The sequence below is a fragment of the Aplidium turbinatum genome, chromosome 4 (genome assembly GCF_918807975.1).
Source record: "Aplidium turbinatum chromosome 4, kaAplTurb1.1, whole genome shotgun sequence".
In the NCBI taxonomy this organism is placed as follows: Eukaryota; Metazoa; Chordata; class Ascidiacea; order Aplousobranchia; family Polyclinidae; genus Aplidium; species Aplidium turbinatum.
The window spans coordinates 18502557-18515262 of NC_137475.1; the positions used below are offsets into that span (position 1 = coordinate 18502557).

At 36.8% G+C, this 12706-nt stretch overlaps 1 protein-coding gene across 1 annotated transcript; it reads left to right on the forward strand.

The window, feature by feature from the left end:
• Positions 1 to 340: 340 nt before the first annotated feature.
• On the forward strand, positions 341 to 12391 carry LOC145768581 (costars family protein ABRACL-like). Its single transcript, XM_082580108.1, has 2 exons — positions 341 to 477; positions 7125 to 12391. The coding sequence occupies exons 1-2, from the start codon at positions 417 to 419 to the stop codon at positions 7301 to 7303; spliced, it is 240 nt and encodes a 79-aa protein (XP_082436234.1). The 5' UTR covers positions 341 to 416; the 3' UTR covers positions 7304 to 12391.
• The last annotated feature ends 315 nt before the right edge of the window (positions 12392 to 12706 follow it).

Here is a 12706-nt window from a genome sequence, read left to right on the forward strand (position 1 = left end):
CAGCAAATACCTATTTGGTTTCCTATTTTAAGTTTTTTAAGACATCTCAAATAGGTATTTGCTGTCAAACCTGCAAGTACCGCAGAAGAAAATTCTACTTCTAAAAAATCACAGCATAAATGTGACGGAAACTGCATAAAAGCAATGCTAGACAGTGGGCTAAGAAAGATAGCTTGCGATGGATCGGTCTATTTCGCTCAATTTTTTTTTGTTTGGCCTTAATGTTGAAGCTCTTTCAAATGAACCTAATTTTACCAAATTCTGAGAGGGTGGGTGAACCATGGTGTTCCATTAAGCATGGAATGACCCTTTATTAAACTCATGTCAATGAGACAGATTTTTTAATTTTGATTTTTGTGTAGTTTGGATATACTGTAGTTTTAAAGTTATCTTGTTCTCGCCAATCCATCAGCACCATGAATGTTGAGCACGAAGTGGAAATGTTAGTTGAAGAAATGAAAAGATTGGGAACTTCAAGTAGTTACAACTTTGGCACCTTTAGTGTGATGAAATAAAAATTGGTCTTGTAATCTTATAAAAAGAAGAAAGCTATAAACAGTTGCTTAAGGGGGCAGTTCTACTTAGAAAAAAAAAATATTTTATTTTATTGATATATATTGGAAATTTATCGTAGATTCCGAATATGCAGTCAGTTTTTTACCTATTTGCCCTCATTAGGCTTCAAACGGAAGGTTTTCTGAACGCACCTCAGTTTAAAATGTGAATAAAAATATGCATTTTTATGAGAATGTTAGTTGCAAGATGTTTTGTATTTTACCTTACAAAATCTAATAATGAATAAGCTAAATAGCGCCACCTTTTCAAAAAGTTAACCAAGTTTATTGAGAATGAAAAGGTGCCCAAAAGAAAAATATTTTGGAACTGCTGCAGTGAATCGTGCTCTGGCCTTAGCAGTTCTTTCTTGGAACAATGGACGCCATGGTTTGACACATGTCCTTGATGAACTAGCATTTGATGCCAATGTGTATACCAAAAAAAGAACTATTGTAAAAGATAAAAAAAGACTTTCACATGCAGAAAAAAGATTAAAGTCTTCAAAAACACCAATTTCTGGTGATCATGTACCTAGTGGCCACTGATATATTTAATTTGTGTATGTGTAAACTCAGTATTTTGTTCATTATGTATATTTTAGTTGTTGTAAATGGACATAGAAGAAAAAAAGTTACATTTAAAGTCAAAAGCATAAATTTACCTAATTCTATTTTTCAAATGTGATTTACTCATAATCATGTTTTTGTGCACTAAAAATGTTTCTTCTAGAAAACTACTTGTCAGAATTGGCTAAAAATTTTAACAGATGTACAGTAGGCCCTTGCGGACATAATGATTGAGTTTTGTTTCAATATTCAGAGTAATAAATATTTTATTACCAAATCCTGAAGTTAGATTTGCTCTCGATGCATAGCAATTATGAAATTTTTTATGTTTAAAAAAGTTAAAAGAAATACCCTCTATCAATTTATAGCTAGGATACCCTACTAGATCACCATGCAGTTTGAAGTGCCTACCTCTAGCCATTTTCAAGTTTTTAGGGCTGCAATGGAGACAATCGGTTGATTTTATGTACAAATTCCAAATGGTATAAACCCTTAATGGATTGCCCAGTGGCGTATCCTGGTTGGTTGAGCAAGGGAAGCAATAAAACTCGTGGGGGAATAGAGCGTGCCGAAGGCATGTGTTTTCTAGGGAGGTCTGGGGGCATGCTCCCCCGGAAAATTTTTGCAAAATTACACTCAAATAATGAATTATACTGCTTTCTGGAAACACTTTTAGGGTAATTTTTGTATGAAATTTATTAGCAGATAAACAGCTATTAACTTATTAAAGGTAGCTCTTACACACGAAAGGGCAAAAATGCGACTATAATTAGAGAACACCAAAAACTCAGCTACAAAGTCAAGTCTAGCTTAGACCTCACATATCCTATCTTATTCCAAAGTCTATCCAGCCAGGATAACAGTGTAAAGCCAACATTTGGCTCAAACTTTTGCTTACAAGGCCGATATTATAACCATAACAGTGCCCTAGATTTTCTCATTACATAGCTCACTGGCACAACATCCAACAGAGCAGAGTTGCCAGACTATGAAAAAGTCTTAAAGCCAAAATAATACAAAGAAAAGGCCAAAACAAGGAAAATATTAGACAAAAAAGGCCAAATGGATATATTTAACTGTTTCTATCAAAAATAATAAAATTTACATATATATTTTATAACTTGTAGTGGATTTTAATAAACTGTAGCAAAAATAATTCTGAAAGTAGCCCAAAAAATAGCAAGTTAGCCTATAAAAGTAGCGGATGAGTTTTGATCCGCCACATTACGAGTATTAAACAAGTATAGAACATGTATTGAACAATGTTGAATATGGTTTCATCTGGTAAGGTTACAATATTAGAGAAATATTGATTATTATGCATTTTGAAAAGTTATTTAAAAAAAAACTAATTCGCGGAATTTGGCTAATCTGGCAACCCCGCGACTGGAAGCAATTTTTAAATCGCTTCCAGCGATTAGTTAAAAGAAACGTAAATTGCGAAAACTTTGCGCTGCTTTTTTCCTTTCTTTCAAACTTGTTTCTTATTGCAAAAACGAGAGCAACGGATGCAATACGAATCTTCGCTTCCATTGGCTTCCAACTTTTTTAAAATTAAAACCGAGTTCAAAATCATACGGGGGGGGGGGCATGAGTTAAAAACCGTTCTAAATCGCATTTAGGTAAAGAAATTACGAAATCGTTTTACTGAAAAATATCAGCTTCTCTTTTTTCAATTTTGACGGGAAGCAATGCTTCCCTTGCTTCTATTGAGGATACGCCCCTGGGATTGCCCCAGCCTAACAAAGTAAATATTTTTGGATAGCTTGTTTCCTCCTTTTTCCAGCAATATATGGTTTCTGGGTGAACTTTTGTGTGTAGATTACTTGTTATTTATGACAAGTACGAAAAATGCGATTCTAAGTAGAACTGCCCCCTTAATGTAGTAGGATACTTTCAGCGCTGCGTTTTCAATAACGCTCAGTCTTTTCTTTGTTAAGCTTAATGTTGTAGGGAAGATTTTGTGTTTGTGCAATCAACTTTTTTTATTCGACAGCACAGTCTCAGTTAAAGCTTAGTCTGGTGTTGACAGCACTTATTTTAGGATAAGTATAGTTGGCAACTTTATTGCTTCACATTTACAGTTTGATAAAACCAAGAAACCACACGGCATTTAACATAATATATTAAACTGAACATAAACTACGAACGTTTTCGGCCATACACATGTTAGCCCTTTTCAAGTAACGAAAAAATAACTGATTTTACATCTACATTGAAATAAATAGCTGATCTACACAGGGGCTCCGGACACTTCCTGAGAGTGGGGGGTAATTTAAGCAGGGGCGGGAATGATGTTTTGACATCGACAGGGGGCTTATTGGATTATCACATCACATGTACTTCTGGGAGGTCGCCTCCAGACTCCGTTCGCATGACTGAAAGCTTTAGTTTCTTATACAGCGTCTTAGGCTGCGTGTTTCGCGCCGAAGGTGCAAAATTTTTGCCTTTTAGCACGATTTAAAATTGAAAAATTCTTTTAACGAATCTGTCTTAAATCACGAGCAAAAGTTTTTTAACATTTGCCACATTTTTTGAGGTTTTGAGACAATTTTGACTGGAAGAGGGGACGTGCACAAAATCCCTCTGTATTGTTCCTTGGCTCAAGTCCTTCAAATTTTGCACTTCAGACGCTAAAAGGTTAGATTTAAAAGGCCAAAAGCGTTAAGGTCAAAGCTATAACTTAATTTACAATTACATGAATACAGCACGACAACCTGTGTTATAACATCCACAGTGAAATGGAACGTTTCAGCATCTAGGGTCTAGGCCTACATTCAACTCAGAAAAATAAAAGCTAAAATGCATTAACTTTTACAACAACTGAAAATAAGGAAACATCTTGATCGATACTACAGAAAGGCCTACCATCTGCGCCGTGTAAGAAATAACACTTAACAAAAAATACCGTAACACCCCTAGGTAATAGGTCTACCTTGTGCCAAGATCTCACAAAAACTACAAAGAAATAACATTAGCCTATAAACGAACACCTCAACTCAAACAAAACACTGTGTGCACTCTCAATCAATCATTTCATTTTTCGTCATTAACGCGTCTGGGACGAAAAAGATACTAACTACAAAAATCGATATAAACCTACTAGCACGTTAACGAACGGGAAAAGGTGGCAAAACCTTGAAAGGTTTAAAACGTGCCTGAATGAAAAATTATGTAGTAGGCTATATATCAGTAGTTAGCACGGCCACAAAGCCTCTGCTGCTATTCTAAGCAGAACAGCTAGAAGTTGCCAAAGACTTTAGCCTAAATCTTTGTACATTGTTGAAAACAAATTCTTTGCAGATTGCATCAGCACTTATTTCATCCAAATAGGCTACACTTGATTGGCATGGCAATGAAATTGAGTCTTGAAGCAGTCATTGTGCTTCGGAGCCATGTTTTTAAGCGGCGTAGCGAGCTAAACGATCTTTCAGCTTCTGCAGAAGAAGGGCCATTGGCCAATAGCAATTTTACAAGTTTTTACACACTGGCATAAAATTCTTTGACAATAATAAGTCCCATTAACTTGTTTCGAACATCGCACGCATACTTGATCGGCCCAAATTTCTGATGGAAGTGGCTTATATCTTGGCCCAAAATTTTCACGCCGAAGCCATATCGTTCCAACGCTGTAACAGCACTGTCGTTGACTGTGGTCACAGCGGTAAACCATAATCTCTTCGTGGGAAAATTGTAACGTAAGATTCCCGAATCCGTTCGTCTGCATGTAATGACCGAAAAAGAAATACTCCTTCGAAACGTCTATTCAAGTTTGTATTTCTGTAAAATTAACCACCTGGCTGTCGAAATTGGATGTAACGCCGTACACCACTAAAACTTGTCACTACAAAACAGATTACTTAGATAAAAAACGGAAAATTTGTCCAGCTAGCAAGCACCAAGCAAACAGTTAAATTTGCGATATCTCAAATGCACGTAGACAGTAACTGACGCAATAATGAAACCATTACCGGTGTTCAAAGGTAGTGATGCAATATTTCATCAGGTCTTACGACCGATGGTGCAATATTTGGACATTTTCTAGCAATTTCCATGACGTTTGATTTGTTGAACAATTGTCTGGAACAGACTGTACCAGATACTAAAACTTCTTTATGCTTTTGGTGAGTTTTAATTTTTTCGCCATTGAAGCGGTGGATGAGGCCTTGCACTATGCTGTCAATAGATGCATAGAACTACCTTTTGTAATGAGAAGCGATTGGTGCTGAGATTCCTTGTATAACTGCATAAATTGTTCTTCATTTCTAAGACTCTGGTAATTAACTTTGAAGTTTTCAACCAGCTCCATCATGTCGCTGATGGTATAAGACTTGATCTGCAACAGGCCAGTTATCTTTTCAAGTGGTTTGAATAAAACTTGGCAAAGCTGCAATGCAAAGTATGCGTTGCCTTGCAATAATTGGGAATAAAGGCCTAATGATTTCGCATTTTTGAAGTGTGTTTAGCAAGGCTTTGTAGATTAACAACACTGAAGAAATGGCCGGTACACGTGTCAGCCATCTTGTTTGGCACAAAGTGTGCAAGCCATGGTGGGATTCTTCCTGCAGGGCGATTTTAAACTTGCCAGACTGATTTTGGAAACTACTTAGCTCCTGAACAATTTCCATAGCATTATGCACTATGCAGGTCTCTATTGCATATTTGCTTTTTGCGTTGTCTTGCAGTCGGAGTTTCCAAGCAAAAAACTAAAAAGTTGTGCAACAAAACAAAAAAAATGAAAATAAAACACAAAAGTAGAAAAAATATTAAGAATTAAATTTTGATCTCTACATTAGTGAAGGGGGGGGTAATTTTGCATTAGTTACCCCCCCCCCCACTCCAATTGGTGGGTGAATAATCACCCCCACGGCCCCCCTCTAACGGAGCCCATCGATCTACATAATGAATTGAAAACGAAATGCATAAGAATGAAACGGCAAAGCAGAGGAGAAAGGCACATCACATGGCGGTTAAATCCGCGAGGTAACCACGCATCATGGATGAATTAAGACAAGACGTTAAGCAAATAAGAAACAACTGCGTATTGAGGCGAGGATTGCATGATTTTATTAGCAAAGCCTGTTGGATTTTAGTGTCAAATTCGGTGAAACTTTTATGCAAAACTCTAAAAGATTTCAAGGATGGTTTGTTGTTTAAACATGATTGGCAATCGAATATATGGTCTTTAATGGCACTTCTTCTGTTCAAATTTGTTAAATCTAATTGCTCCCTCACTCTCGTGGCCAAATGCCGCGTGGACATACCAATGTAGGCCTATGTACAGTTCGCGTCGTGCGAACAAGTGAACTTGTACACGACATTTGAACACAAACAGGAGGGAGTCCCAGATTTAAGCTGAAAATAATAACCCACTTTAAATGTTTTATATACCCGGTACGGAATAATATTCACGTTGAACTTCATTTTAATAAAACTTGACATGTTACTGACAAAACGTTTCGATGCTTTACCAATAAAGGGAACTGTTAGAAAGAAAACTAATATATTATGTTAAATGCCTTGTGGTTGCTTGGTTTTATCTGTTTATGGTGGAAGAAAGTCACCTCTTTACCAAAATTGTATTTACAGTTTGCGTACCGTTTTTACAATCGCCTAAAATTCCAAAACAGTGTGTAATGCTGGTATGCAACATTGTTGAGTTGGTTTGTCTATGCTATAGTTTTAATGGTCGCTCTACAACTGCTAAAGTGTTTTAGCGACAGTGCTCATTTTTAATTTTGTATCATACGATACTTAGAATGTCATCACATTATTACCCGGCTTATTCTCACTGTGTTATGTAGGCTAAGAAAATATACAATCGGTACCGTCTTTGGTATGACCCGACCTGGAATCGATCTCTGATCTCTACCTCCTTGCGCTGAAAGCGTAACCACTCTGCCGTTGAGTTGGTTGCAACATAGGCTGCAGTTCTGCACTATTTAGGATAATTTATTATTATGATCATTGTGTAGTTACGTTTAAATTTTTTTAATTACTTAGACGCCGAAGGACGATATGTAGTCAAGTTTGGAGTTTTATTCAGAGACGATCGATGCGCCAATCTGTTTGAGGCGTTGGTGGGGACGCTTCGGGCGGCTAAGAGGAAGAAAATAGTCGACTTTCCCGGTCAAATCCTGCTGCAGGGCGCCCATGATGACGTTGATGTAGTATTGTTGTAGTGGTCATTTATAAAAATAGAAAATATAACCTGTCAAGTACAGTGTGCATTGTTTGCAATTGGTATACCAACCGGTAATCGGCTGTTAATTGTGAATATCCAACGGTCTGGCCGCGAAATATTTTTTCCCACGAACTTTCTGTCTCATTTACATATTTCGGTAAGTGTAGTCCTTATTGGTTACCGCGTGCGGTAATTGTCCTGTCGGTTACTTTGCATAGAGTTTGTATTGATACCGTGTGAATGCAAGCATTTTTTCGTTGGCTTGTTTAGTTCAGTGGTTTCATCTTGTGCCTAATGTTCGTGAGAACAACGGTTCGACGCCTATCGAAGTCAAATTTTTTTTTTATTAATTTTTGCGGTGCACGAGCTTTTAAAAAATAGTACCGTAGGCCCTTTGTATGCTTCTTTTTATTATCATTGCAGAATCAAACAACGCACAATAGGTCTTTGAATTAGGCGGCATTGTTAGATCGCCTGCACAATCTAAGCCCATTAAAAGACAGGATTTCTCGGGCCCCCTTCATCGACAATGTTATGAATATAAAGGTTGTATACAAACTTTTATCGATGTGTTGTTAAAATGAGGATGACACATGCCATTCCAAGTAGAAAATTAAGAGAAATATCATTTATATATATATTTACCAAAGAGAATTTTACCATATTCTCTATGGTTCAACAAAGCAAACTCTCTACCAAAGCTTTATATATATTTACACTCTCAAAGATTTGTTTTATTCACAAATTTCCCCAACTGCGCAATTACGCATTAGGGATTTCTCCGTAAACCGCGAAATCCTTGCCTTCAATCACGATCTTCGTCGGTATGTTTAAAGTTGTTGGTGTTTTCGGCTGAAATTAATTCTTTGTAAAGTAGACGCAAGTAGCGAAGTGAATAGGGGCAAAAAATATAGCCTATATATTCAGAATTAAAGAGTGGGTAAAGAAAAATATTTTGTGTTTTCGAGAAAAAGAATCATGGTTAGGGAAATCACTATACCCGGTACTTCATTATCTGACGGCTGAAGTGGCTGTTTTAACCTCTGATGGAAATTCCTTTAGATCTGATTATATTAAGATATTGATAATGTTTGAAGTCGCTGGGAATGTTTTGAATCCGGGCCCCCTAAATATTTCGGGTCCAAAAGTACCACCTAGACCCCCCTGTCAACGCCCCTGCCAAACGTTTCGCTTTAACCTACTCAAAATATGGAGACACATAGTATAAACATCAAAAATCTTACTCAAATATCGTTTACCCCCTTGAACATGAGGGTTGAAAAGACGTTTCATAAAATGAATCAGTAAAAATAGTTACCACGCGCCGTAACCAGTAATGGCTACACTTACAGAAATATGCAAATGAGACAAAAGTTCATGGGAAAAATAGTTTGTGGCCCGGCCATGATCGCATCTTTCAAACAAAAGGCTACACTTTCGTTATTTGTTTTATTTACTGCAAGTGATGATCTGTGTGAAGAGAGACAAGACTTCAATTGATAAGAAATATATCACCATGTAACATACACGTCTTATAAAATAAGTCACTTATCTCAATATTTTCTAGTGTAGAATAAATCATGGCGACCTGTATTGTATACAGGCCTGCCAAACGTGCAAGCTTCAAATTTGACTGAAGGCCGATCTACTACGCTTGATAGCAGTCGAATAAGTTGGTAGTTTGTTTGTTGATAATTACTGTACATGTATAGTCTTTGTGTATGTATTTTGAGTTGCTTTTGTGCTATTTTTACTGCCGTACACAAATATCGGTCTAGATTTTGGCACTTGTGCTAGAAGAGCATCTAAAAAACACTATTACCGGTAACAAAGAAAGATTTGTCCGTGGAACTAGATGTTTTGCAATGATTTGAGATTCAAGGCAAGGCCTGTGTATATTGATCGCTATGGAATTGACCAACGAAAAAGAAAAGATAAACTTTTATTTTTAAATCAGATGGATATGGCCTATGCACTTGCAAGAAAGTATCAATTCTTACTAAGACCTTTAATTAGCATTCTTACTGTACTTAGGTTCTTATATCGTGTCTGTATGAAGCTCTCCGTTCGTTCTACCGGTGCAAATTAAGTTGAACTATCAAAAGAATGAAAAGATGTAAGTTACGAGGTGATAATCTGCTTTTATTTCAACGCTTCGTCAATCAGACACGACTCACTTCTTCAGGGGGCTAGATCTAGGGATGCACTTTTTCAGCTTAGTTTGCACTAGTAGAACGTATGTTAATTAACTAAATGCCTTGTGAACAGCCTCGTCCAGTTTTTAAGCTCTCCGTATGTTGACTGGTTCTAGATCAGTGGTTCTCAACCTTTTTGTTTTGGCGGACCCCTTTTGGTACCTTCGAAGCAGTCGCGGACCATTAAAAAAATTGTAGGGGAGATGTGGGACCTATCGGACAAAATTGACCTAACTCCTATTATTTCTAATTTTCAAAGCGGTGTTGAATGTTCTTATGTGTTTTTATTGACTTACATTTATAACGAACTCATACTGACCCATAGACAGGAGTTCCCAATAATAACAATAATTTTATTTACATATGAAAAAGAAGACTCAAATGTCCGAAGGGTCCCCACCGGTGGGGATCTTTCGGACACAGGGTGGGGATCTTCCGGACATAATAAAATGAAGTAAAATATCATGAAATAATATTTTTACAGCTTTAACAATTACCGATGTTACAAAAACTGTGAAGATTGGCTATATAAAAATCTTCTTCAGAACACGATTTTATTTACAACCCATACAAAGCCAGATCAGCCCCAAACCTAAAAACTTCACGTAGTCGTTTCGTAGTGGCAACTGGGATGGTTTGGGAAACACTTAAACAATGTTATTCAACGTAACTGATGCTGCATCTACTTCTTCAAGAAAGTGAAATCCGTCTTTGATCTTTTGTAATCGCTTTACAAAATTTACCTCGAAACCACCATCTTCATCAGGTCCGGCACAGATTTTTCCGATAAAATTTCTATGTTTTCCCTCTGATGAAAAATCTTTAATGACAGCAAAATCTCCAACTTCCACCTTGTGCTCCATACCTGACGTGACCTGAGATTTCACTTATTCCACTTAAGATAGAATCATCGTCACTTACAGTGTCAGATGATAAGTGTACAATTATATCACTTTCGCTGCTGGAAGAAACAGCTCTTTTTGGGCGTTTCGTCGGCAGCTTGTTGCGACGTGAAAGAATAATTTCTTTTTCTGGAGTATCTGTAATTATTGCATTCTTGCATCTATTTTTATTGGAACGTTTGGAACAGTGGGGGCCTTTCGGACAGTGTCTCTTTATCATGTCCGAAAGGTCCCCTGACCTCCATTTTGACCAAACTTACAAAATTTTTTGAAGTGAGAAAGGCGTTTTTATCTAAACTCTATTCCTTCTGTGACCATTAAACAAACTTAAACCAAACAGCATAAATAAAGTTACAAGAATATTTAAAAAAATGTCTCTAAACTCTAAGAGTATCTGGTTCACTATTTTTACTTTGAAGCATGAAAATCGCTTTTCTCTTTACAAATTTACACCTCTTGCTTAATGTTTACAAAAACATGTGGTCTGATAAAGAATGAAATCTCGGATCCATAGAAGAAAAATAGCGCGTCACGGTCACGTGGTATCAGAAATATGCCGCTGTCCGATTGGTCCCCGTGTCCGAAAGGTCCCACATCTCCCCTATCTGAAATTTTGGTAAATCGCTTCTGTAATGGAATCAAATGTTTCATAAGTTTCGAAGCGACACACTTAGAAAAATTTGCTGAACTTGCGACGCACTTATGACGACTGATGACCTTGACAAAGTTATGTTATGAGCTTTATGTTGGCATACAGCATCAAAAATCAGTAGTCTATACGTTGATTTGACGTTTTTCAATAAATTTTATCAAAAATCAATAGAATTTTGATACCGTTACAAACAATTTCTCCCTTTTTTCATTTCTAATCAATATTAATTCGTTATAATCTTTGTCATTGCAAAACTGTGAGTGGTGATAGACTGCTGACTAACGTTTGCATTTCTAAGTTAAGCATTGATCAATAGACTGCTGTCTCAAAAGAATTAAGTTGAACAAAGCCTTATTAAAAAATTAATTCATTTATATGATATTTTTTTTAGAAAACCAAACCTTTAAACTTTCAAACGACATCGCACAAGTTCGTTGGGAAGTACTGTTTGAAAATCACGGATACACAAATAAAGCACAACCAACGAATTTTTAAATTTCGTAATTTATCAATCTTGCTGCAAACTCGGAAACTTTCACGGACCCCTTGGGGTCCGCGGACCCCGGTTGAGAACCACTGTTCTAGATTAATCCTTTTCCGCGTTGTTTCCAACGTTTCATAAAAACGATTGTTTGTTAAAACTCTCTATTGTGTCGAAAATTGTAGGCTACTTCTATTCAGACGTTTCATTGTAATGTACATTTTATATGGTCAATACTTTTCATATGAAAACTTTTTTCCTCGTCTGTCACACCTGTTGACTTTGGTAGCAAGTTTATTTAACAACTCTGTGACAACTGTCGAAATATTGTGAATTCACTCCGATTTGGCATTGTTAAATAAACATTTGTTACCGGAATCTGTACATCTCCTTTTCTGCGTAGGCTAACTTAATATTTACCTGTATTCAGTTCAGTTGTTTTTATTTCTGACCATCATATCAAAAACAATACACGTCAACATAGCAAAGGTCGAGAAAAAGGTAGAAGCGACAAAACGCGAACGTTGAAACGTGCTTGTGACCAAAGTAAGTTATTGAGTTGAAAAAAGTTTGGCACGGTCGCAACACCTTCAGAAAAATTTAAGATGTAAAGGGAAAATAAAAAAAGAAACTGTTACAAAAAAATAAAATAAAAAACATAAATTTAGGCTATAGCTTTATTAGCCCACATAGCTTTAGCTGATATATTTAAAATTTGTATGGACAGTTGCTATGAAGATCGGCCATGGTGCGTTATCAAGAGTGCTGATGGTCGTGAGGGGAACACGTCTTGATGCGTTTAGCTCATAGCAAATAAGAGCAAGGCAGGCAAAGAAAACCCCACAAAGAAATCCTACCACGGGCAAAGCCATTTCAAGCGCAACGCACCATGCCTTACACGAATCACAAAATAGATAGGCCATAACTTGACGACATGAAAACAATGACAAAAACAACATCATCATTTTGCGGAAATCCAATTATACCCAGGAAAGTACTTATGTCTTGAAGATATCAAGCGTGCTTTGTTACAAAGTTGCGTTGATAAAGCGATAATTTTAGACCCCAGTCAGCTAAACTCGTCACCTCCACACCGACCAAACGTTGAATTAATGCAAAAATGACAGGCATCGCTAGCTGGGATGTAGTAGTGGCATGTCACAGTAATATG